The sequence below is a fragment of the Artibeus jamaicensis genome, unplaced genomic scaffold (genome assembly GCF_021234435.1).
Source record: "Artibeus jamaicensis isolate MK-2021 breed Jamaican fruit bat unplaced genomic scaffold, CSHL_Jam_final contig_432, whole genome shotgun sequence".
NCBI lineage: Eukaryota > Metazoa > Chordata > Mammalia > Chiroptera > Phyllostomidae > Artibeus > Artibeus jamaicensis.
Genome location: NW_026521828.1, coordinates 8,004,713 through 8,031,593, shown reverse-complemented (window position 1 = coordinate 8,031,593; position 26,881 = coordinate 8,004,713). Strand labels below are relative to the sequence as shown.

At 42.7% G+C, this 26,881-nt stretch overlaps 1 protein-coding gene and 1 non-coding gene across 2 annotated transcripts; one reads left to right on the top strand and one right to left on the bottom strand.

The window, feature by feature from the left end:
• Positions 1–933: 933 nt before the first annotated feature.
• LOC119054361 (hepatitis A virus cellular receptor 1-like) lies at positions 934–26,667 on the bottom strand. Its single transcript, XM_037152241.2, has 12 exons — positions 26,589–26,667; positions 24,566–24,623; positions 22,611–22,949; positions 19,620–19,709; positions 17,638–17,727; positions 14,159–14,248; positions 12,852–12,941; positions 9,689–9,787; positions 7,662–7,717; positions 4,967–5,078; positions 4,193–4,229; positions 934–2,070 (listed from the first exon to the last, which is right to left on the bottom strand). Exons 2-12 carry the CDS (start codon positions 24,609–24,611, stop codon positions 1,965–1,967), a joined length of 1,155 nt encoding a protein of 384 aa, XP_037008136.2. The 5' UTR covers positions 24,612–24,623; positions 26,589–26,667; the 3' UTR covers positions 934–1,964.
• Positions 23,545–23,648, top strand: LOC119054393 (small nucleolar RNA U13). Its single transcript, XR_005083509.2, has one exon. It is a non-coding gene; the product is annotated as a small nucleolar RNA U13 (small nucleolar RNA).
• Positions 26,668–26,881: the final 214 nt, after the last annotated feature.

Below are 26,881 nucleotides of genomic sequence, written 5' to 3'. Positions count from 1 at the left end.
TAGTTCTCACTCTGTGTACCACCTGCTGCCCCCACACCCACGTATTGTTTTGCAGGTACTGGCGGGCAGGCCAGCAGCTCACACTGTGCTCATGACCTTCAAACAAGTACTGCAAATGCTGGAATAAACAAAGCTTGCCAGAACCCTGGAGCCTTCGATGTGCCATCAGTAAGGTCATGGAGAATGGAACTGCATCATAATTCAAAGCCCTACAAGTCACAAAGCAGGAAACCAGTGTGACCTGCAGGTTAGGGCAAGGACTAGGGGGTGAGAGGATGGAATGCCACCTACGAGGTCCTGATGGCACAGGAATGACATCCAATGCCACGGGTCTTTCCAGAGAAGCTACAGACCCGGGCTTTAAACTGGAATCTCAGTGTTCCTGCATGTTGTCTTCAATTTAAAAGAAAAACACTGTAGTTTGAACAAACTTTTTCAGACCAGTTTAGGCTGGCCCAATTTGGCAACCCTGATGGACAATGTTTAACAATCTTATTTACCCATATAACCTTCATCCGCAGGTACTTGCTATTAATTTTCTAGAATTCTGCAGAATTGTGTCAAAAACATTGCCTTCAAGTAAAGCATCCTGCCCTCCTGGACCACCCTGGTGTGATTAGCACTGAACCCCAAGGGAGAATTATTTCAGGATTAACTCAAATTGAAATCAATACCCAGCCATGTGAACTATTAATGTAGAAATGTTTCTGGTGATGAAAAATATCCTTATTTTTTGCTTGTTTAACTCTAGCCAAACTCGGAAATTTAATTCAGTTGTGAAAAAAGAAGAGCATTGAAATTGATTTGACATGAAATAAAACCTTCATTTTTCTAAAATAATTTTAATAATCAAAGGGGTTGGGGATGATTTAGAATTTCAGATGAAACTAGTAATATCTCAAACAACACTAGTATACTTTTCTAAGGCAGCAAGCCTTCTTCCCTAATCTCTCCCTTTCTTTTTTCTTTGTAAAAAAAATCTCAGCCCTGCGTCATTCTAAAAATTAGTTCAGATTCCCTGACAGTGGTCAACATAAGTGCCGGAAGCTATGGCACACATATAGCAGAAACAGTGCTCGCATGTTAAGTCAGATGGCAACTGATCTTCCCCTGATATACTTGGTCCATTCGCCACCCTAGCTTCTAACTGCTAGAAACCCCATCCTGGTCCGAGAAAGTACTTAAAACGTTACATTTTCAGCCCTGGCTGGTGTGGTTCAGTGGATTGAGTGCCCACCTGCAAACCAAAGGACCGATTCCCAGTCAGGGCACATGCCTGCTATGCAGGCCAGGTCGCCAGCAGGGGGTGCACAAGAGGCAACCACACACTGATGTTTCTCTCCCTCTCTTTCTCCCTTTTCTCTCTCTCTAAAGTTAAATAAAATCTTTTTAAAAAATGGATGAAATATTTTTTAAAAACTTTACATATTCAGAACCATGAAAAAAAGATCTAAGGTGAAATCACACTGCATTTATTTCCCCATTGAAGAAATAAAAACCTATGCCCCTCCATGATTTGCAGCCCTTGGGTGACTTAAGAAATGCGACATTTGGAGTTAAGAAGATAAAAGAGAAGAGATCATCATGGATGCTTCCAAGTGCGTCATTTAAGTACCAAGTCCTATGTGACCAAGGAGGCAGCTCTTTCCCTGTCTCCCCAGTGAGGATTCTCACAGGACACGGCTTCATAAGGTCTACAGTGTCATTTCATACCTGGGAGAGGGCTCAGCTATGATCAGAAAGACTGAGCCAGTTTCTCATAAAAAATTAGGACCCATCACCACTAAGGTCGACTACACACAGATGAGCTAGACACACTCGAACCAACATCACTGACAGGTTAGAATATGGTGGGAAACTGATAAAGTCATTCTGGATCCTAATAGGATTCTGGCATGGTGAGATCTGGTCCTTGTCTTCTGTGATCAAGGACATAAAGCCTTGGACGGTCTCTGGGTCTTAATTCACATGTGAAGATTGTTCTCAAAGTGGACATTCTCCTCTGCTCGGTAGTGCACTGCAGTGTCATTTGGCGAAGTTCCTCTCAGAAGCTCTATGGATGAAGGCTTACTACAAAAAGAATAACACGAGTAAGTGAAAAGCAGGTACCTTCTACACAATGAGCGGCACGACTGTTCATTTGCAACGCCAGCACCCCACTCACACAAACTATTACATGAGTAGAGAGGCTTCCAGGGCTGTGAATATTAAGTCTTAATAAGCAAGATTAAAAAAAAAAAACCTAGGACATATTCAGACTACCCTCTCTGAAGAGATTCATGTAATAGAATAGAAAAATTGATAATCTAACACAATTACCAGCAATCAGATTGAAGTACTAAAAAATCAAGAGGAGTATTCTCAAGCGTCTAGCAAATGCTTTGGCTGGTGCTTTCCCAACTGTGGGTTGTGTCATTTCGGGGCGAGTTTTTAAATCTGGGGAGTGATGTACATCTTGTGTTTAAGATAAACCAAGAATGATATAAAATACCAGGGCATACCCAACGCACTGAAACAGCAGTTTCACACAAGTGTGCACTGGACGATGGTGTCAAAATCTTCCTGACTTTATGGTCACAACTGCAAAGCCATGAGCTAGATGACTTTTATGACACATGCAAATGTCAGGTGGACTAAGAGGTATGAATAAAGTTTTGGCACAGCTGCTATTTCATAATTCATGTATAGTGATTTTTTAAATTATCTGAGCCTACCCAGAAATGATATGAAATGTACTGAGTCTTCCCTCAGCTCACCTCTAACTGAACCAGTCATACAAGTGTGAGACCGTTTAGGTGTCACTAGCTCGAGATGAGTCAGTGTGGTGGAGCTGCCAAAAAGTGTCATAAGGCTCTTTTTTTTAAGCTTTTTAATATTTTACAACATTGTCTACAACATGTTTTCATTTATAATTAAGTGATAAGAGGTAAACGTAAAGAAAACATTGACACTGAAAGGACAGACACCAACTAAAGGGATGCTATAGTCCATGCTTCTGGCTGTAAGAAGTATTTTCCCTTCTATGGATGGAAGCAGGAGCTCAAAGCTTCCATTAGTATAGGTTTTAAACTCTGAAAGACCTGAGTCTTTTAGCTGCTGTGTGTTGTGAACTTGGACATCACTTAACATTTCAAAACTCGTTCTCTAATGTGTGCAGTGAGAACAGTAGGGCCTATGTCACAGGTGTGGTGATAGGAAGTGAATGACGGCAACAACTGGAGCCCACACTTATGGGCACTTGCAGGGTGGTTGGTGATGCCCAAGGCAAACTCAGTGGATTGGCCCATGTGATGAAGACACAGGGAAGACTGACACCCACCAGTAATGAATGGCAGCCTAATAGGATGGCTTCTGAGTCAAAGGAAGACCTTGCTTAAAGCCCAAACTGGACTGAATGAAGCAGGTGACCTGGAACTGGGAGCAAGTAGTGGTTTCACACCAGTACAGATGTTTGCTCAGATGAACCCAGGGCATGGATGGAAGTAAAGGAGATTTAAGCTTTGAGTGGGCAGCAGAACACATTTACAAAAATTGTCAATCAAATGGCTATGAGGCCAGATAACCAACATGAAGGAGCAGAGCAGGATGAGGATGGAACCGCTGGGTGGGGGGGCTGCAGAGCCCTGGAGGCCCCCGCCCCACCTCAGAGCTTGTGCTCTGCTTGAGCCAGGCATCCTCTCCCTCCAGGTCTCTGCAAGTGGCCTCCTGGTCCATCAGGGCCCCTCACACATCCCCCTACCCGGGTCTGCATTCCCCATGGCATTTGCCTGGAAGCACTTGCAGGACCCTGTCTATTTGCTTTTGTGTTTTGTCTGTTTTGCTCATCTCCTTGGAATATAATAGGCTTTTAGTCAACAAAGCAGTGAATGAAATCCAGGAGAAACCAAACAACTCACTCCAATGTAGTTTCATCAGACACAGTTTGTGACTTAGTTCCATTACTCTGAGAGGGGAGGACGGGGCACTGCTTCTGTAGGAGTTCCTGGCACAATGCCAGGGGAATGGAGACAGCTCAAACTATCACTGGATGCCTTGGGCAGTAATGCAGGCACTCACTACACTGAATTTTTCAGGATCTGGGGGGCAAAATGGGGAGTTCAGGAGAAGGAGGAGAGGGACAGACAGAAATTTTTGTTTATTTTTACTGGGATAGGAGCATCAAAACACAGCGACACAAACCTTTCGAGCTTACCTTATATGCAACACCTTTCCATACATACACAAGTATCCTAAATTGGGGAGCAGTGAAGAGAAAATTAAACAGGTCAGCAAAGAGTTTCATGAGATCTTTTTCCAAACATGTATATTGTTTCTGTTATTATTTAAACTAGACAAAATCTGAACAAAGCCAGAGGCCAAAAAACAAATTAAATTTAGAAGAATGTTTTTTGAAAGGAGGAAATAAACACACTTGGGTTAGTGTATTCACACACATGCCCGGACTTACTTGATGCAATTATAATAATTACACTTCACTTGTAAGAAATGGAATGTATGGTTCTTCACAGAGGCCAGTTACACACACACACACACACACACACACACACACACACACACACACAGCTGGTGGATGGCTACTGAAATCTGTCTCCCTTCCACCGTCTCATTGGCCTCCTCAGTTAAGTGAGTGTCATAGGACATACATTGGGTCTTGAGGGAAGGAGAGGAAGAAGAGTAAACAAATCTTACACAATAAGGTTTGTTGCCTTCCAATCCCAACTTTACCCAAAAAGCTCTTATGTCTTAGTATTTAATTTCTCTATGGAAAATTTAAATTTCATTTTTCTCTTTACAGACAAACATTTTAAAGAAAAAGGACAAGGCTATGAGACAGGGAACTTATGTGAAATCAGAATTATGTGGTGTGTGGAGCTACTTGAAACCGTCTGTCTGTACTAGAAGTACTGTCTGGCTCTAGGACCCTCGTCCTGTCCCCTTCGGCACAATCCTGCGATGACTTACATACTTTTGGCAATTACAGCTGCCAAAACACTGAGCAGTATCAGTGCGGCGGCAGCGAGTCCAATGTAGAGAGCCTTATTGGTGCCCTTCCATGCGTTTTGTTCCACATTCACGTGCTGAGAAAAGATCAACATTGAAAAGGCATCTTGTTAGAATTATGGGCAGAAAACTTTTCCTAAAGTAATGTACTCAGACACATTTATCTTTACTGACCCTTGTCTACTTCTGGGTCATGAGGGGTAAGACCAAAGGATCTGAGGTTGCAACCAGGGTGAAATGATAAAAGACCTTGAAATTCAGTGTGTATTTGGGAATGTGGAAATATTTTATATCATGTTTGGAGTGGGACTTCCATGGGTACATACATTTGTCACAGATCAAACTGTACACTTCATAGGGTGCTATTATAAGTAAATTACCCATATTTTGAAAAAAAATCATGAAGCTATGTCCATAAATATATCCTATGATGATATTAAACAATACAAACAATTTCTTCATATATAAGTGGACTTTGTAAGGCCACGATGATATGTAAGAATTGGTGATGCTATATGATATCATCTGGATATATTTAATTAATGACTTTGGTCATTGATATAGTCCTTATTTTTTAACTATACAAGTAATTCAAGACTCTATCTATGTCTATGTAATGGGCCCGAAAGCAACTGCTCACAGACATGGTGCTGATTAATAGTTAACCTAAAACACTGTGCAATGGGGCAAAAATGCAGAATTTGGTTTGAATCTCCTGGTGCAGTTCATAAGGATCGCCCTCCTAGAATAAGCCTGAAGTATGCCAGGCTCCTTTATAGCTTAGCTCCCATCCTAAACAGATCCCACAGGGTAGACATTTTAACAGAAAGGAAGTGGAAGATCAGAGAGAAGCATCAAACCCTTTGCTGCATAAAAGTTTAATTTCTGGAGTCAGAATCCTGGCCCTTTTAACGGCTTTGGGACCCTCCACAAGTTCGTTCAGCTTCTCTGAGCCTCTGTTTCTGTGTCTGTCAACTACAGATTAAATAGAGTGCTTGGGAAAGGTACACTTAGATATCTCCTGAGAGCACTAAGAGGAATGTGAGGAGGGTAATTCAGCCCTTGAGCCATCCATGTTTAAAGGGGAAGCAGCCACTGTTCCGGAGGGAAAGCTGGGTTGGGATTCCCTGACCTGTCGGGGCTAAAGTGCTAGACGGTACACAAGGCTGCCAAAGGAGACTTTGCATTCCATGTCAAAACGATCATATTACATAAAAGGCGCACATTCTTCTTAAAATGTGCAGCTAAGCATGAAGGGAGGAAAACTAAAATCAACCGTAATCCTAATATCCCAAAACAACCTCGGCTACCATTTTTTATTACACACTCTTAGAATTTTTGTTTCTATTTTTTCTTACCATAAATAATCAGTACATTCAATACGTAATGAGGAATATATATTATTTTAAAAGTCAGTTTTCCATCTAACAATCAGTGGTAACTGCCACCCCAAGGCAGAAACGCAGTGCTGACATGCATAATGGAAACCCATGGGGGTGCTTAGTGAATCGGCCCCTTCCTATTGAGCCTGGCGGTTGTTTATAACATTTTCATGATTATAAACAGCAGCAATGAACATCTTTTCTCATATATCTTCATGTACTTGTGCAATTCTCTGCTTCACATAGTATCCAGGAGATCCACCTGCTGGGTCAAATTATATGCTGCATGTTTTCAAGATACGAGGGAGACATCTTGATATCCTCAGAATCAAGGTACGGAAAGCCCACAGCTTTGCTACTACCTGTCATGAACTTGCTTCTGAACTGCTTCTCCTTGCTGATAAACCTACATGCCCTATAGGGTACTGAGGTCAAGAACAATCTCACCATTCAGAGCATGAGTGTGTGTGAGGGTGTTTTTAATTCAGCATAAATCCAGCCATGTAGCAATACAATAATCGTTTCCATGGTGGCAGTTCTGATATTTAGGAGGTATCTACACATTAAGCCCACATCCATCACATCAATCATGCTGTATAAATTGTTAAAGTAGTTCATGTCACTCCTAACGTAGTATTCTCTTTGTAACTAAGGTTAACAATATAAAGTAATCTGACTCGACACTAAACCTCCCCACTTTGTCTCAGCCTGATCATTCTTACTATTGTGGGTTGTCATTTCTCACCAATTCTGACAGTTAATGCCTTAGTAAGTCATCCCATGGGGAGGTTCGGGTGTAGAAAGACTCCGCAGTGCCCTCAGATTTCCACATAGGAAGATGATAGGGTTGGAAAGGACACTAGGGAGCCCGTGTTGACGCAGTGCCCTTCCTTTCACGGTATTTGCGTTGGGGCGGCCTCCACGCCACCACGGAGACTCCAAGCACGTTACTCCCCTGATGGGGAGGTTGTGTTACCTCACTCTCCTGAAATTAGTTCAGTATTTTTTGTCCAGTTTTTGGCCAGGAGAAAGTCTGTAGTCTGTGAGGATATTGTGTGCATTTGTGAGAGAAAAATATCACTTATTGGGCATCTCTAAAAAGCTGGCCTACCAATATCTATCTGAACTTCACAAATTGATTACATCATCCTTATTTAAGAAACAAATTACTTTCTTCTTTGTCTCTTCACTAGAAAGAATCAACCTGGGAGCAAGCCTTACAACTTGCTTCCAGAGGGACATATAAGGGAAGGTGAATAACATGGGGGATTTGCTTACAGTTCCACAGTCTTGCCAATCACCCTGTGTAGGCAGCATCACAGTGGTGTTACCATCTGCTCAACAAAGAGAAAATTATTTAGAGTGAGGAAAAGTACTGAATTTTCACTACAAACACCAAATATATTCACATTGCTTTCTGATGATGAATAATATGCCCAAAGCAGCAGGCATTGGAGGAATTATACCAAGTTACTAGTGTTTATGAATTTATCCCGTAAGATTGTGTTTCTTAACATATTTGGTTATGGACACTGTGAAAATGGGACCCCATTTTTCTTTTTATATGGAAAAAATACATCGCATAAAGAGTTTTGCCTACAATTTTAGGAGCACAGAGGCCATTCTGGCAACTGGGTTAAGAATGCCACTTATACATAGGTAACACACATAGTGATATGACTTTCCAAACGTCTTGCCTTCTTCAGTCAGCATAAGCATCCAGGGAGGGGTGCAACCCTTCCCCTTGGACCTGCAGCTAGTCCCCAGCAGTGGAATTGGGAGCTGACTCCAAAACACAGCCATAGGGGCCCCCCAGTCTGACAATGGCAACTAGTAAGGCCTGCACTGAAAAAATTAAATGCGAAAGTATGGAGTTTCCTGGCACAGACAACTGGCAAAGGTGGGTGGTGGGCCCTATGACAACCCATATCCCTTCTAGACCTAACATACTTTGCTTCTGTGAAGCCTCTGGCAGCCATGGAAGGCTGACTTGGGCACAGTGAGGGTTTGGCTCTAGAGCCTCAGACACCCGCCAAGATGGAGACACAGCTGCTCCGACGTCTGTGCCACCATGGAAAGCTCTGCCTTCCCCAGGTTAGAGTGACCCGATATTTACAAAATCATTCCCCACTGCTACCTTCTTCCCCCTCACACCCTAAAATGTGGGTGCAGCTGCCTCTACTGCTGTCCCCTTGTGTTCTTATCCACTCTCACTGTGCTCATGTGTCTGGAAAACACCTCGCATGTCAGGGTTCTGCATTCAAAAACAAATGTCACCATTCTGTCACCCCAATGGAGTGGGTCCCTCTGTGACTCTCACTGCAGGCCCATTTTCAATGAACCATCGAATGATTGGCTTCCAGGAATGACTGGCAACAGGCAGGCCATAGGGGGCCCTACAGATTGGCAGCTCCTGAGTCATGCACAGGAGGAGTTTGCAAGGTTTGTCCCTGTTTGGATGCAGCAGAAGCACAGGGCATACAGCCAGCTCTGCATTACCAAGGGGTTCAGCATGTGGCTGAACCACTCTGGGTGGCTCACCACTCTGGGTGACAGAGTTAGCTGGGAAAGATGACCAGCTTCAGGATCACCTTTCTCCACTGTGGGAAAGACAGCTCAGTCTTCCACTGCAAAAGAGGAGAGAGTACGTGGGACCAGCCCAGAAAGGGGATCTGGGGGAGGCTTTCAGAAAGGCAGTAGCAGATTCTCTGTGGGGCAGGCCTCTCTCTTTGGTGCCAGTGCTGGTGGCCTCGAACCCTCTCTAGGACCCCTCTAGGTCCACCTGCAGGCCTCACAAGGCAGCAGGACAGCCTCCTTGATGTACTGAGGCTCTGGTGCTTAGCAAAAGGTCAGCACACGTGGCCAGTTTGGTCTGGATTTAACTAGTTTACAACTCTGGCCCAAGGTAGCAAGCCCAGTAATAAATACATGTGGAGTCGGGACTGGTTCACATGATTTAGAAAAATAAAGAAATGCATGCGGATGTTCCCAAATCATACAAATTCCCTGTGCCAGTCAGGTTTATGTGCCTGGACAGCTAAGTAGTAATCACAGTGGCTACTGTAACTGTGTCCCAAGCTGTTCTTCTCATTTAATCCTCACAAGGGTTCTACATGGTCAGTGATGTTCCATCCATTATACAAATGAAGAAAACAGATTCAGGAAGGGTGAGACGTTTGTTCCAGTCTCACTGCTGATTGGAGGGGCCAGTGTCGACATTCACGTCAGAGCATGTGCTCTTAACAACACGTCAGTGATTGTCAAATTTGAATGCTCTCAGTCTTCAGGGAAGAAAATGAGGTTACCTGTTGAACAAGGGTCCGATGGTGAGCTGGTCGTATTTGTTTCCTGTGTTGTGATAGGTTGGGTGTCTGTCGTCTGCATTGGAGAAGATGATGTGGCTTCTGAAATGGAAAGGATGAAAGAGCTCTGTTCTATTTGTGGAGAATACTTCCCAACCACCTCCAACAACACTAAAATCAGTAAGTACCCTCAACTCTTTCCTAAAAATTTAATCAAAGATAACATTGAGGCTTTGTGCTGCCATCTCAGCTTTTTATTAGTAGTAATAAACCTGGTATTGACAGTGCTCTAGGTTGTTCACCATAGATGGAAACTTTTCACACTCTTCATACCTCTAGGATCCCCTGAGTGCATAATGCCCACAACCGTGCATCTTATGCAGGACACCATTTGTGTGAAGCTTTATTCGTACAAATGACATTCCCTTTGCACGGAACAGGGCCTGGCAGTGTGCACTGATCTGTCCTCCCGTCCTCACCCCAACCCCAATCTGGGTTTTCTGACCTCACTGAAGCTCCCACTTACCCGACCACACACCTTTCCAGGGAGATGCACGTAAGGACCAGCACAGGACACACACTCACAGTACCTAATTTCTGGACGTCTCCTCAAGCTGACTAACCTGCCCCAAGTCCCCATGTGGTAATCATTCACAACCCTCAAAGCAAAGTGGACTCCAAAGAAGGACCTTGGCCCCAGTCCCTCCTTCAGTGGCATTCCAGGCACTACTTTTGTGAGGCACATTTCCTGTACTGTCTGACTCATCCTCCATGTCCCACCGACATGCTTTACTAGTTTCCCCGACGCTCAGCTATGCATCACTTGCCTCTTTACCAGGCCTTTGTATTCCTGCCCCTGAGAGCTCCAGACTCCTAGAGCAAGTGAGTGGTGCTGGCCAAGTAAGGAGTCTCAGACCCGGGCTTTCCCTCATGCCTCTCACTGGTCTTTCTGTTTCCCCTTTGCCACCATCATCTTCATGTCTCAACATCACCCTGCTTTATGTTCTGAACCCATTTCATGTTTTCCTCCAACACTGAACCTGGTATCAGGATGTGGCTCTCTTCAGGACAAAGAACAGGACAGCACAAGAAAGTCAGATGATCAGACTCTGTCCACCTTAGACCTGTGTACACCTCCCGACCTTAACTTCATTCCCCAGTTTGGTTCTTTGTGGGCCTCTTTCTTTCTGATCTGCTCCTATAACCTTACACCCAACCACTGCATGAGTCTCTCAGGAAACCAGCATGTGCAGAGGCACTGGGGACAGGCAGGGGGTGGGTGTAAAGGAAAATGTCTCCGCATTGAATTAGCTCCAGTGTTCACCTCCTTCCTGTCCTGTAAAGCTCACCTCTAAACTCCAACTCCTACAAAACTATCAGGATAAGGAAAAGGTTCAATTCAGTTAACAATACAATTACTATTCCCCAGGAGGTCACTAGTATTTTTTGTCTTCTGACCGTCTGCTTTAAATTAAGTAAAAAAACCCATGTATGTTCTCTAAACCTTGTCCACTAATCTTTACATTTTTCAGGCACACACTAAGTCAAACTAAGTACAAAGAAGCCAAATCAATATTGAGAAAGTCAACAGATTCTCTAGTATGTTCAGCTGCCTTTGTATATACAAAGCTGTTTTCTACAAACTTTTATGACTCTAAAATCCCAGTTTAACCCTAAAGCCCTCTCTTCCAAAGTTAGCTCATAGCCCAATACCTCAGGGTCCTTCCTGGTAAACGTACACATGGTTCAATGGGAGTCAATATGTCCCATCAGAACTCCCCAGAATCTAAACCACCTCAAGGAGTCAGAGAGTTGTGAAGGCTTTGAGACTCTTCACTGAAAGTTATCTTTCTAATCCTACAAATAGAAGGTTTGAAACTAAACTGGCCCAAGTGTGAACCATGTAGTCTAAATTGGAAAAAAGCAATACATTCCAAATTCCTGAAATCCTTAAATCTCATGTCATTATACAAATAGCATTTTTTTCTATTTCTATGCTACATAATAGTAAAGAGTGCTTGAAGCAAAACTGTGTAAGTTCCTGACTGACATGAAAAAACAGGGTAAATTATACAAAGGTTTTTTCAGCAAGGGTGTCAGATCAAGGCAAATTCATCCTAATATAACCTTAGTCAGTGCTCATGTTAGAAGGCATAATGCAGTGGTTATAACTTCAGCCCCAAATTCGAATTAATAGTGACAGAATCCTGACTCAACCACTTTCATGCGTTTAATCAATGAACTTAGACCTTGTGTCCAGGATCCAACCCCTATAACAGAGGATTGAATCACAACTACAATGAATGGGGTTGTCATAAGAATTGAGTAATGTAACACTTGTAAAAAAAAAAAAAACAACCCAAAAACTTAGCAGATGGGGTGGGTGAAGAAGTTGAAGGAATTTAGAATCTCAAATTATTAGTTACAAGAACAGTTATGTGGATGTGAAATACAGAATAGGGAATATAGTCAGTAATGTTGTGATAACTTTACATGGTGTCACATGGGTACTTGATTTATCAGGGTGATCACTTCTTAAGTTATATAAATGTCTAATCATAGGGGTATACAGCTGAAAAACAATGCTATACATTAAGTGTATTTTTAAAAATAAGTAAAGACTTGTAAAGTGAAAAAAGAGAGAGAACTTAGCATGACTCCTGTGGCATAGGAGAGAGAGGCCATTATGACCTCAGTGAAATTTTCTCCTCCAGATGAGACTCCAAGGTCAGAGTGGACTAAAAGATCTCCACACAGAGCTCCATCTGAAGACTGAGCTCATTACTCTGCCCCTTATGTTCTGGCAGTTCCTGAATTCCCTGATAAGCCTGTGCTCCCCTGAGCCAAATCCCCGGGCTGCTTGTTAGATATCAAAGATAAGTGGCCTGGGGATTATTTGGGGGGGGGGGGCAGAAGCAGTGCTACTAATGACTGCCCTTGAAAATCTGATTTTTAAACATGATGAGTCTTCTTACTCTGAAAATACTTATAGGTATAAAAGGTACATGTAATCTGGAATGGAGACTGTCAGGATCTGTGAAACTCACCAATGGAACCCAGGGGAAGAGTGTTAATCCTGGATTGTACTTCTGCCTTAAGATAATACCCTGGGTCATCGGCCTCCTTTTGGTAGAAGGCCTCTGAACTCAAAAGTATATCACTTTACCTCTCAGAATGTCCTGTGTGTGTGCTGGTGCCAAAGCAGCAGAGGTAGAGACATTAGGTGATGTTGGGACACTGGTGACCTTAGGTGGAGCTAGAAACAAATGCGAAAGCAAAGATTAATCAAGCAGCAGGAAGCTAAGAGCCCTGGGCTGCACCTGTACATCGACTCACCCCATGAGACCCACCCCGAGCAGCACTGGGCAGTAATCTCCCTGAGGCACTAGTCTCTCTGAATTTAGAATTCTTCATCCTTGGTCCACTAGAATTGAGAACATGCTCATAGAAAGGAAACAACTGCATTAAAAAGTATTTATTTCAGGATGCTCAGAATATAAAAGTGTTCCCTGGGTTTAGAACTGAAACACTTTGAAAAGACGGGCCATGCATATCAGATTTATATTATCTTTATATACATTGGTGAGGTGGGGAAAATGTATTCAAAAAATAATTTTAAAAAATGTATACTTTTTTCTCCCCAGGTACCATTTTTTCCTTACAAGAAGCTTTCTTTTATCTAAGCCAACTAAGTATAAAAGAGGACACTGGTATAGGAGCCCACTGATTTAAAAGCTCTTTTTTTTGAGAGATCCAGTATCATTTGGAATCAAGCCAATGTTTGCCTTGAGCGGAAAAAAACTTTTTTCAACAAATATCTGTGAGTGCCCATTACATGCCAGGCATTAGTATAAAGCAAGTATCAGCAAACCTTGTGTAACAGGCCAGACAATAAATGTTAGGGTTTGAGGGTCCATGGCCTCAGTGGCTCTCGTTGAACTCTATTGGCGTGAAAGCAGCCACAGACAGGAGAGTGTAATGATGGGATATGGCTGCTCCAGTAAAACCCTCATATAAAACCAGCAGTGGGCTTGTCATCCTTGAGTGGAAGATCTGAGGACAGAGAGGACCAGAGGAACTCCACCAAGATGCACTTGTGAAGACAGCAGCTCATTAGCCTGTCCCTTCTTCTCTGGCACTACCTAGATTTTCCTCATAAACCTGTGCTCAACTGGGCCAAATCCACGCCGTCCTCATTAGATGTCCAATATTAGTGGTCTGGGGTCATTTAGCTAATGACGAATCCCTCTGAGAACCTGATCTGAAACACAGTGGGTCCTCTCACTCTGAAGATACATGTAGGCACAGTAGATGCTACGTAATGTGGGACAAAGTTTCACAAAACACATGACGCCAGATGGAACACAAGGAAAGGACCTTTAGTACAGATTGTAACTCTGACTTAACAGATGCCCTGGGTGGTCTATGTCTTCTCATTTGAAGACCTCTAGCCTCAGAAACACATCAGTTTACCTGTCATGAGGTTCCCTGTGGGTGCCGCAGTTGTAGGAGCAGAAGTGGAGACCTTAGGTGATGTGGGAGCATCGGTGGCCTTAGGTGGAGCTAGAAACCAACAGGAAAGCAAGGATTAATCAAGCAGCACGCAGAAGAGCTCTGTACTGGGCCTGTGCATCAACATAACCAATGAGAGACAGTCCCGGGACAAAACCGGACACTAACTTCTCTCTCCTGAACTCAGAGTTCCTGTCCTGGCTCTACTACCATTGGACAGGGGAGGGGGGGAGGACAAGCCCACAAAAAGGAAACAGCTGCATTGAAAAGTATATATTCCAGGACGTTCAGAGGGGAGAAAGGTTACCCAGGTAATGCACTGAAGCACTTTGAAACACCAAGCGTGCACATTAGATCTACATACCTTTACGCACACTGGGGAGGCGGGGAAATGTCTACAGCCAGGACCTGTGTTTTCCCCCTCTATGGTGAGCGACTAAGATTTAAACAGTAGTTGCCAGACAAAGAATGTTTGCCAAATGCATAGCAGTCATTTCAGTCCGTCCTGAGGACACCCCCCCACAAGGGTCCTGCACCCTCAATGAGGATTAACTCACACCACTTATATGCCAGATCCCAGAGACGATTATATATATACATTTGGCTGAAAGGTGAATGATTCTAACTAAAAGATGATAACAGGTAATAACTTTGACTCTTTCCATGACAGAGCAGATTTAGGATTTCAAAGCATTTACGGAAGCTCTCAGAGCTACCCAGAGAAAGAGCTGACACTGGAATTAAGTCCGAACAGAGTGCTTTGCACAAAAGCTGATCAATGAAGGCCTGATCAAACTTGTACATTTCTTTCTCACCAGACACCTTTTATCCTGTGAGACACTTCGAAAAATCTGAAGTCTACTAACTAGAAACAGGAGACCACCTGGCACAGGAGACCACTGATCTGCAAGATCTTTGAGGGATCCAGTGTATTTAGAATCCAGCCAATGTTTGCCTCGAGAGGAAAAACTTTTTTTCTAGAAACATTTGTGCGTGTCTAATATATGTGTGGCACTAATCTAGATCACAGGTCAGCGAACTTTCTGTAAAGGGCCTGATGGTGCATGTTTAGGATCTGGTGGCCCTGTGGTCCCAGGAGCAGTTGGCTCAACTCTGTCGGTGGGAAAGTAGTCATAGACAAGACAGTGTAGTGAATGGGTATGTCCATTCCAACAAGTCTTTATTCATAGAACAGTTGGTGAGGTTGTTTTGCACATGATCGGGCTCTGGGATATAATTTGTTGACTCTGATCTAGGGAGCAGTCAGAGTCTTCTAAGGAGAGTATAAGTTGATTCCCTCCCTCTAGTTCAAAGTCTACTCTAGAGAAAAAAACAAGCGTGCAAAAAATATGATCAAATGAGTATAAGAAACAATAAAAAGGAGAAAAACCAATCAGAATTGTGTAATGAAATTAACTTCATCAGTGGAAAATGTCTTTCCCAGGAAAAAGCTAGGAAGATACAGAAATAGATGCAGGTGAGGAAAAGCCCTAACAGAAGCTTGAAGAGTTAACATCAGCCTGTGAAAAAGTGCAAGAAAACTTAAGCAAAGACTTAGTTATTGGAAGCTGAAAGTCGCTTGTCTCAGCTTCCCACTGGACCCATTTCACACTGGATAAAGCAGCAGACTTATCTATTAAAGAACTGAGAGACGTCCTGGCTGGTGTGGCTCAGTGGACTGAGCTCAGGCCTGTGAACTGAAGAGTTACTGGTTTGATTCCCAGCTAGGGCACATGCCTGGGTTGTGGGCCAGGTCCCCATCTGGGAACATGTGAGAGTAAAACAATTGATGTATCTCTTGCACACCAATGTTTCTCTCCCTTTCTTTCTCCCTCCCTCCCCTCTCTCTAAAAATAAAGTAAAATTTAAAAAAATAATTGGGAGGCAATTTCAAATCCTCCTACTAATTCCTTTCCATGTTATTTTTAAAAATGCAAGCAGATACAAATTTTACAACTCCACAAAATTGAAACTGTAATTTCTCCTCCAATTTCAGCCACTTCACACCTGTCTCCAATCCACTATCTCACCAGCTTCTTTGGCTTCCCTGAATCACGTTCCAGATATAGTTTTCCCAGATCAGCTGTTTCCCCCATCTCGGTTGACCTTATCTTACCTCTCCTCGGGGGGAAACAAGCCAAGGCCAAGCATGGGAGGTTAAAAAATAAAGTTTCACTCAATTAAAAAAAAAAAAGAGAGAACATAGATTATTATTAAGGCAACCATTATTGGGTTCTACCATCAATTAAAAAAAAAAAACTGGCAGAGATTCATTTAGAAGGAGCATCAGAAACCAGAAAATGCATAGAACCTACTTCTTTAACCAAATAATAAGGCTATTAGGATGTACACATCAAGATGGAATATAAATGTCCCAGATTTTTTGATTCCATAAAATTCTTTTTTTTAAAAAAGATTGTATTTCGGGCAGGGTGGGCTGGGATGGGAGTAATAGAAAACTGTACTTGAAAAATAATTAAATAAAAATGGGGAAAAATATTGTATTTATTTTTAGTGAGAGGAGAAGGAAGGGAGAAAAAGAGGGAAACATCTACATAACAGAGAAATATAGATTGGTTGCCTCTTGCATACCCCCAACTGGGGACCTGGCCGTCAACCCAGGCATGTGCCCTAGCTGGGAATCGAACCAGCAACCCTTCAGTCTGCAGGCTGGTGCTCAATCCACTGAGCCATACCAGCCAGGGCACAGATTTTATGAAATTCTTAAACCAAATGTGAATAGTTATTAGGTTGTGAGTGTTTTCATATTGCAATAATATTTTAAGCATTAAAGTGTTAGTGTTTAAACCAACAACATTGGGATTTGATACGAGATAATACTACAAAAATCCATGGTATTGGGGAGTATAGGTAGAACTATACAGGCTAATATAATGTGTATGCAATAATGTTGAATTTACAATTGTTAATGATGGTGACCCATCTGTCAGTACCCACAACTACGAAATAGGATTGAACTACATCTACAGTGCATAAGGGTGTCATGTGAATTGGGTGAAATAATAAAGGTAAATTAGAATAGCTCCTGGCACATAAAAGACTGAAAAAAAATGTTAACTTCACTAAGTCTTATCCTTATGTGCACGGTCTGAACTCAGAGAAGACTAAAGGATGGACATCCTGAACTCCTTGTCAGCTCAGACTCTCGTTAAACTGACCCTTCTCTAACATTCCTTGTATTTTCCTCAAAAATCTGTGCTCAACTGGGCTAAATCCACACAATCCTCATTAGGTGTCAAAGATCAGGGATCCGCGGTTGGTTGGCTAATAAAGAACAAATTTGACAATTGCTTTAAAGCCTGTGATTGTAACCCTGGGAATAATTCATACCCTAGATTGTCCTTCTGAATTAACACATGTCTGGGAGGTCTCCATTCTCTCCTTAGAAGGCCTCTGGCCTCAGAGACACATCAGTTTACCTGTGTTAAGTTTCAGTGTTGGTGCTGGAGTTGCAGGAGCAGAGGTAGAGACCCCAGGTGATGTTTGAACACTGGTGACTTTGGGTGGATCTAGAAACCAACAGGAAAGCAAGGATTAATCAAGCAGCAGGAGACAAGAGCTTTGTGCTGGGCCTGGGCTTCAACATAACCAGTGAGAGACAGTCCCCAGGCAGATTGGATATGAACCTCCCTTGAAGTCAGAGTTCCTGCCTGGTTCTACTACAGGCTGACAGGGGAGGGCACGAGGACAAGCCCACAAAAAGGAAACAGCTGCACTGAAAAGTATATATTCCGGGAGGTTCAGAGGTGAAAAAGGTTACCCAGAATAAATGTGGAAATACTTTATTATCCATGCCTTCTGATATGTGTGTCTTCATAAATATCTGTGAGGTACAGAATATGTCTCAAACCTGGATGTGTCTTAAGTTTTCTCAATGGCTCATGAGGAAGACTTACTTAAATAGTAGCTCCCAGACCCAAAATGTTTAACAAATAAGTAGCATTAAATTGAGTCAGTCCTGAGGGTACCCTCTTGAGGAAGCTGTACTCTAAAAGAGGATTAACTCATGCCCACTAGCTTGATCACAGGAAGGATTTATACAAGGTAGATTTGAATAGCAGGGGAGTAGACCACAGGTGATGACTTCGACTTTTTCCAGAGTCAGAGGAGGTGTAGGATTTGCAAGTCAATTGCAGAAGGTCCCAGAGACATCTGGAGAGAGCTGAAACTAAAATTAACCCAAATCACAATGCCTGGCTCAGGAGCCTATCAATGAAGGCCTGGTTCAAGAACGTGTAACTTTTTCTCACTGTGTACCTTTTTTTTTTACAAGGAGCTTTCCTAAATCCAAACTCCACTAAGTATAAAAGATAACCCTTGTATAGGAGACCACAGACTTGAAAATTCTTCTTTTGAGAGATCTAGTTTAATTTGGAATTGAGCCAATTGTTTCCTTGAAGAAGAAAAAAATTGCCTTTCAACAAATATTTGTGTCTATGACATGCAGGCATTAATGTAAACCTGAGGTCAACAGACTGGATGGAAAGGGCCAGACAGTAAATGTTCGAGCTGGGTGGTCTCAGTGGCAATTGCTCAGCTATGTCAGTGTGAAAGTTGCCATACAAGAGATAGTATAAATGGGTATGACTGTTGAGATAAAGCTTTATTTATAAAAACAGGGGGTGGGCCTACTTTGAATCTGATCTGGCCCTGGAGCTATTGTTAGCTGACCCTGATCTAAGATGTAGTTAGATACAATCCAGTTTCCTTTCTCTAGTTTTAAATCTAACACAAAGGAAAAGAGCAAGCATGCATAAAACCTATTTAAAGAAACATAGGAAAAATAAAGAGGAGAATAACTAACCAGATTGTCTAGTGACCTTGTCTTCTTTAGGGCTTATGCAAGGTATATGCAACAAGATTGAGTGGACAGTTATTGAAGCTGGTGGTTTGTCTACTTGCCAGTAACTTACAGAATAGATTTGAATCATACCTACAATGCATAGGGTTGTCATAAGAATTAAATGATAATGTCTCCTGCCATAAGAGACAGAGTAAATACTAACCTTGCTACAGTCTTATTCTGTGGAATAGAGTCAAGGAAAGGATTTTTACTCAGAACTCCTTTGGATAACAGAATCCCATTAACATGACCATTTTCCTCTGGCATTTTCTGTATTTGCTTCTTAAACTCATGCTCATTGTGGAAAATCCATGCCATCCTCACTAGATATCAAAGATCAGTATTCTGGGGGTGTTTGGCTAATAATGAATCTTACTATAACAACAAATGGGTCTCCTTATTCTGCAAGTCCTTGAAGTTACAAAAGCTGCATGTGGTATTGATATCACGGACTCTGTGATACCTTCATTTGGAGCCCCTAAGAACCCTTAACCTGGATTGCACATCTGACCTAACAATGCCATGGACGGTCTACATCCTCAGACACACATTGCTTACCGGTCTTGAGGTTCATTGTGTGTGCTGCAGTTGTAGGAGCAGAGGTGGAGACCCTAGGTGATGTCGGAGCACTGGTGGCCTTAGGTGGAGCTAGAAACAAAGTTGAAAACAAGGATTAATCAAGCAGCAGGACACTAAGAGCCTTGTGTTGGGCCTATAACACACAACCAACAGTGACTGCCCGTCCCCAGGCAGAAATCTCCCCTGGACCCAGAGTTCCGATCTTGGTCAATGAAATTCTTGCAGAAGAGGCCTAGAAGAAAAGCCAAACGAACAAACAAAAAACACGGCTGTATTGAAAAGTACATATTTCGGGAAGTTCTGAGGTAGAAAGGATAGAAAGGTAAGAGGTAGAAAAGGATACCTGGGATGAACACTGAAGCACTTTGAGAAGACCAGCCTTGCCTATCAGATTTATGCATCTTCATAAAATCAGTGAGGTGAGGAAAATGTCTAGAACCTGAATCGTCATTGTCCTTTCAGTGGTAAATGACTAACTTAAAAAGTAGTTTCTAGGCCCAGGAAGGTAAAAATAAATAAATCAATAGCATTGAACTTAGTTAGTCTTGAGGATACCCACCCTCCCAAGAGACCTGCACCCTAAATGAGGATTAGCTCACACTCGCTAGCCTATGTTAAATCACACAGATGATGTATACATTTGGCTAGAAGGTGGACTAGACCGTAGGGGCAGAGAGGTGTGGGATTTAAAACCACTTAGGGAAGGTCTCAGAGCTACCCAGACTGAGAGCTGAAACTAGAAGCAAGCTTAAACACAGTGCCTGGCACAAATGTAGATCAAGGAAGGCCTAGCCGGGTTGCTCAGTCGTTTGAGTCTTGTCTTGATGCACCAAGGTTATAGGTTCAAACCCATTAGGGTACATATGTGAAGCAATCAATGAATTCATAAAGAAGTGAATTCATTAATCTCTCTCTCTGTTTCAATAAATTTAAAGAAAGAATATATACATTTTTCTCAATAGGCACTTTTTTTTTTTACAAGAAGATTCTTTAAAACTCAGCTCTATGAACTATAAAAGACACCCCTGGAGAGCAGACAATTGGTTTGAATGCTCTTCTTTTTAGAAAATCAGCTTAATTTGGAATTAAGACAATCTGTGCCTTAGAGAGGAAAAACCTTTTTTCCACATACATTTGTGAGTTTCTATTACTTGCAAGACCTTAGTCCAAAGCAGAGGTCAGCAAACTTTCTGGAAAGGGGCAGACAGTAAATGTGTTAGGCTTTGGGGGTCCTATGAGCTCAGTGGCAGTTGCCCAACTCTGTCAGTGTGAAAGCAGCCACAGACTGGATGGTATAATGAATGGGTCTGGCTGTTCCAATAAAACCCATTTGTAAAACACTCGGGAGGCCTGTTCTGGATTGGATCTGGCCCTGGGCTGTATAGTTGGCTGACCCTCATCTAAGCTGTAGTAGGAGGCTTTTAAGAAGTGTACAATCTAGTCCTTTCCCTCCAGTTTAAAACCTAATCTAGAGGGAAAAGCGAGCGTGAAAAAAATCTCATCAAAGGACCATAAGGAAGAAATAAAGTGCAGGAAACCAAGACAGATGTAGTCATGGAGTTGCCTTTGCCAAAGGGAAATGTCTTCCCCAGGAAGAAGCAAGGAAGATATTTAAGTATAGATGCAGGTGAGGGAAAGCTGTAACAGAAACTTGAAGACCAAGCTGAGCCTGTGAGAAATGCAAGGGAACTTCAGCACAAAATTGGTTACTGGAGCCAGAGAGTCACTATGTCTCAATTATGGACCTACTTCCCACCGGATAGAGCAGTGGCCTCATAAAACCTGCCTATTGAAGATCTGGTAAGCACTGTAAAGGCCTCTTACTAGTTCTTTTCCATGACATTTTCAAAAATTTAACCGGGTCAAAATAATTCACAACTCTCAAAGGTTTGTACTTAGGATCTCTTCTCCACATACTGCCTCCTCACATCTGTCCCTAGAGCTCCATCTCATCAGCTCTCTGGCTTCCCTGAGTTGCCCTCCAGCTGCATGTCCCCCGGAATCAGCTCTTTTTCCATGGGAACTGGCTTTATCTTACTTGCCACTGTAAGAGAAATAACCTAGTCCAAAAGCCAGGAGTATGCAAGTTTTCCCAATTTAATAAAAAAGAAATAGAGATACAGCTTATTAAGGTCACAAATATTGCATTCTATTGTCAATATAAGACTTTACTAGAAGGATATTAAGAGAAAAAAAGGCTTAAGAAGGCTTTTAAGATGCCCACCTCAGGAGAAAAGAAATGTAAACTTGCAGATTGTTGCATTTCAGGAAAATCTTAAAAGCAACTGGTGAACAGTTACTAGGATGCAAATATTTTTATATTGCAGTAAAGTCATTTTCATTTTTAAACATGCAATGTGATAAGATATGAATTATGCTTCATGAAATCCAACGTAGGGCAGAGGTTGGGGCTGAACTACACACAGTTAGACAACACATATGCAACACAACTGAGTTGATATATATATATCATTGTTTTCATATATATATATATGAAAACTAGGTGACAGATCTCCTTGATAGTATTATATAAAATATTGCTTATTTATATTTTTGAAATTTTCCATAATTTTAGAATACTGAGAAGATATTTCATTATTTTTCTAAGACATCAATTCAGAGAAAAAAATAGATGTTTTTAAACTGAATAAATTCAGCTTCATAAACATATTCACTGTATTTCAGAGGAGCAGGGAATGCTTTTTCATGAAGTAACTAACATTTTGGAAGCACTGCTTTAAGAGACTGTGTACTGACCGCAAAGATCCCCTAGCCTATGTTCTTTAATTGAAGTTGTTTTTAACACTTCATTTTACACAATTAAGCAATTCTGTTTCCCAGGAGTTATTAAAACATAGGATTGTAGGAACCTCCTCTTTCTTTAGTAAAGGGAGAGAAAATGACGTCTGCGCAGTAAACACCTCAGTTCACCCACATGCAGTGATCAAAGGAAGAAGCAGACAAGCTCACCTGGCTTTACCTCCAATAATATGTTGACTTTCAAATCATTAAACCACCCTGAGTGTTCAACCCGGCAACAATACGTGCCACTGTCAGACTGGGCTGCATCCTCAATGGTTAAAGACACGTTGCCTTGTGAAATTGCTCCCTGGAGGTTGTAACGCCTGCTTTTCTGAAAGGTGATGTGGTGGCCATCCGTCCAGATGAGCTGATTGGGGCACTGAGAAAGAGCACACGCCCCTCGGCCCCAGCACATGGAGGTGGTCCCGCGAGCTGTGGAGTAGGTGCAGGGGAGCGTGACCGCCTGACCCACCACTCCGTCCACACGTGGCTGAGAAACCGCGGCGTCTGTAGATAAAAAGAACACAGAGCATGAGGCCTCCATATTCGAACTTTGCGTTTATTTCCACCTTTTTCTCTTTACATAGTTTATTTCATTTGTAATCATGTAACTTTACATCTTGAATCGGAAACTTTGTTATAAACATTTTTCTGTTTACATCTTTATCAGCATTTTGTTTTTTTTTATGTTTGTAAATAAAACATAGTTTAAACTTTTTTCTATATTTAGGATTCTTTCCTAATAGGATACATTTCTAAAAAGAGAAATCATCAGAATAAAGACCAGAAATATTTTACATCTTGTTTTCAAATTTCTTTCCAAACTGTTCAAACCAAATGACACTCTAGCAACACAAGGCCATGACTTTCTCTGGGTTTGACAGGATCTGCTTATTAAACAGGAAACACAAGCATGTCACTGTTCCCGTCCCCAAGAGCCAATCACTGCCTCAGTTGACTATGTTTGCAAATTCAATTGCCATTGAAGTTTTAGCTTTTATTGCAATTTTTAAAATATCTATCGCAAATGAGGTCACCTCACTACCCCTCTCTCATAAAAATAAGCAGGGCTAATGTTTTGTTTAAAGTATTGTTGGTTCCAATTCTTTTGTAGTTCATTAGTGTGATGATTGGGTGATCCTACTTTTGTGTGACATGTGTCTCCCACAAACCTTGCTAGGACATCAGCACATTACCCATCTGGCATAAAAAATAAATTAAAAAATGAAAAATAAAGTATTGTTGGCACCCTGGCTGGTGTGGCTCAGTGGATTGAGCACCAGCCTAAGAACCAAAGCATAGCGGGTTCGATTCCGTCAGGGCACATGCCTGGGTTGCAGGCCAGGTCCCCAGTTGGGGGTGCATGAGAGGCAACCACACATTGATGGTTCTCTCCTTCTCTTTCTCCTTGCCTTCCCCTCTTTCGAAAAATAAATAAATAAAAAATTTAAAAGAAGTATTGTTGGCTTAAGAGCAGAAGTCTATTAAACTCTTTAGAAATCAATTTTTGAAAAATGGGTTTCTAATACTTCCAGGAAGAGGGAAGGCTTATCATGTGCTTTAGGATTGTTCTAAAAAATGCAGATAGGTCCCTGTTCTCATGAGTGGATGACAGCCAGCACCAGAGCACAGCCCACCTCCCCTGGTGAAGCCAGAGGACTGGGGAATGTTCAATCACGTGCTGAATTACGCCATGAGGAACAAAAACTCTCTCCTGTGCTAGTGGTACTAAAACCCCTTATCGTCTTCATAAGAATCAAACTGCACAGTGTGCAGTGAAAGACTGGTCGCTTTCCCATCCCACCCCCATTTCTTCTTTCCATCCCCTCCCACCCCATGATAACACTGATACTATTTCTCACATACATACACATGCATGCATACCCAACTATCCACCCATCGCCTCTTTTGTTAAAACACAAATGGCAGCATATGACAGTTATACTTAGCCACAGATTTGGATATTCAGAGCATTTAAACAATTTCTTTGGAGGAAAATTGCAGCCTGGTTCTTTGCTCGCTAGTTGACCCATTACCTTCCAACAGAGCCCAAGAACACCCATCTTCCTCCACCACACCCACACACTCAGGGCTTCCAGACCCCAGCCCCTCTGTTCACTTACCTGTCCAAAGTAATACGAGGCCTGTGAAGGCTACCCAAGAATGCATGATGGTATCAACCTAAAGGGGAGAAAAAAACAGACTGTTTGGTGTGCCCCCCACCAGATGGAATGGGGACAAGTCTTAATTCTCAGATGGCAACTTTTGCTTTCACCCTGACTGGGTGAATCACAGGAGCCTGCCCTGTTACGGATTGGTGACCACGTACAATGGCTTCAGGTCTCTGTTTGCTCAGTGTGGCTGAGGGCTCTGCACCTCCAACAGACAGGCAAAGCTGTCCTTGGAAGCAGACCCTTATTTCTCAGCTCCTTTGTTCTTGTATACAGTGTGAGAAGGTAACCTCGTTTCATTATTTTCCATATGCCCATCCAGTTTTCCCAACATCATTTACTGAAGAGACTGCCTTTAACCTTTTCTATATTTTGTTTATTTTTCATAGATTAATTAACTGTAATAGGTGTGAGATTATTTCTGGCTTTTCTATTCTGTTCCACTGAACTGGCTTTATGCCAGTACCATGCTGTTTTTATTAGTATAGCCTTTTGGTATAGTTTGACATCAGAGAGCATGGTACCTCCAACTCAAGATTGGTTTGGCTCTTCAGGCTCTTTTGCAGTTCCATACACATTTTGAGGATTATTTGTTTTTTTCAGTGAAAAATGGCATCGGTGTTTTAATAGGGATTTCACTGAATCTGTAGATTGCTTTGGGTAGTACAGACATTTTAACAACCTTATTTTTTCCTGTCGGTGAGCATGGTATATCCTTCCATTCATTTGTATCATCCTCAGTTTCTTTTCTCAATGTCTTATAGCTATGTGGCTTATTTCCTCCCACATTATTTTTTTTTTGGAAGGTATGCATTTCTGTGCTAGCGGAAATATTTATATTAACACCTTTTGACACCCACCTATATCCTATGAGGCATTCATTATTTTAGCTGCCCACCAGGTGTGTCAGTTTTAGAGCTGCTTAGGTGGGATTCTTGTGGCAGCTGAGGCCATTTGCTACTTGGGCTGGTCCCGGAGCCACTTGGTCGGAACTATTTTGAAGGAAGCCCAGGCCAGTCACTACTTGTACCAGGCTGGGGGCACTTGCAAAAGGCTACAATACGAGCTGAGGCTGGCGCCATTTGTGCTAAGACAGGGGCTACACTGGTAGCTGAGGCTAGCCGCTACTTATGAGGTTAAGGGCTTTTAGGAGAGTCTAGGGGAGGGTGAGGGTGGGGGAGTGGCTTGCAGAGCACAGCCATTGCTCATCCAGAGCTTGAGGACATTTGGGAGGGCCAGTAGAGTGTGTCCAGCCCAGCTGCTGCTCTTACAGAGCTGGAGGGTATTTGGAAGAGATTGTAAGGAAAGCCAGAAGCAACCCAGTACTCCTATAGTGCTAGAGGGCATCTAGAAGAGATAACAAGGGCCCCAAGGCTCTGGGGAAGGGTCTGGAGCTGCTGGAACTGGCCCCGTAGGCTGAGTGGGTTGGGAGTAAGGGGGGCCGGGTCTCAGGGGAAAGCCAGAGCGGGGCAGTGTTAGCCCGGTTGATGGAAAGAGAAATTTCACGCCTGCCGGCTCAGGGAAAGCTAGACGGGAGGAGAGCGCAGCAAAGGATCAATAACACCCACCAGAGCTTCTGTGCCCTGAAATAGCTCCGACCAACAACCCTTGTCCCCCCAGTCTTTGCCCTCAGGTTAGTCAATTTAGTTCCTCCCCTACGTCCCAGGCAATTCTGGCACTGCCGCCTCTGTGCTGGAGCCGAGAGTGAGTGAATTTGTGCTGAACCCTCTAAGCACAGAGCCTTGGTCTTCCGCAAACCTCCTCCTATCTCACACATAATCCCCACTGGTGTTCCAAGCTGATCGTTACAGGGACTCACCTTCCCGGCATAGGTGCCCCATGCAAGGGAGGCTGGTGTGGTGCTCGGACCTCTGGCTCATCAGTGGGGACCTCTGCGGCCCAGCTGTCCCTCCCATTCATTAACCACCACAGGGGGGTGTGGGAATTGCCCCGACCGCATATCCATCCTTCCTACCTGTCTCTCTGGAGCTGCTTCTTTATAATCGTAGAGGACCTTCTGTTCAGTTAGTCTTCAGGTGGTTACCAGCGATGGCTATGCTACAATTTAGAATTAATTCTGATGTGCTTCCGGGAAGAAGTTAGTTCAAGATTTACCAGCTCAGCTACAGAGACTCCGCCCCCTCCAGATTTCCCCTAATTCCTATTGGCTCAGTCATCACTGTCTTTTTTTAAAGATTTAATTTAATTATGTTTAGAGGGAGGGGAAGGGGAGAGAAAGTGAGAGGGCAAGGAACATCAATGTGTGGT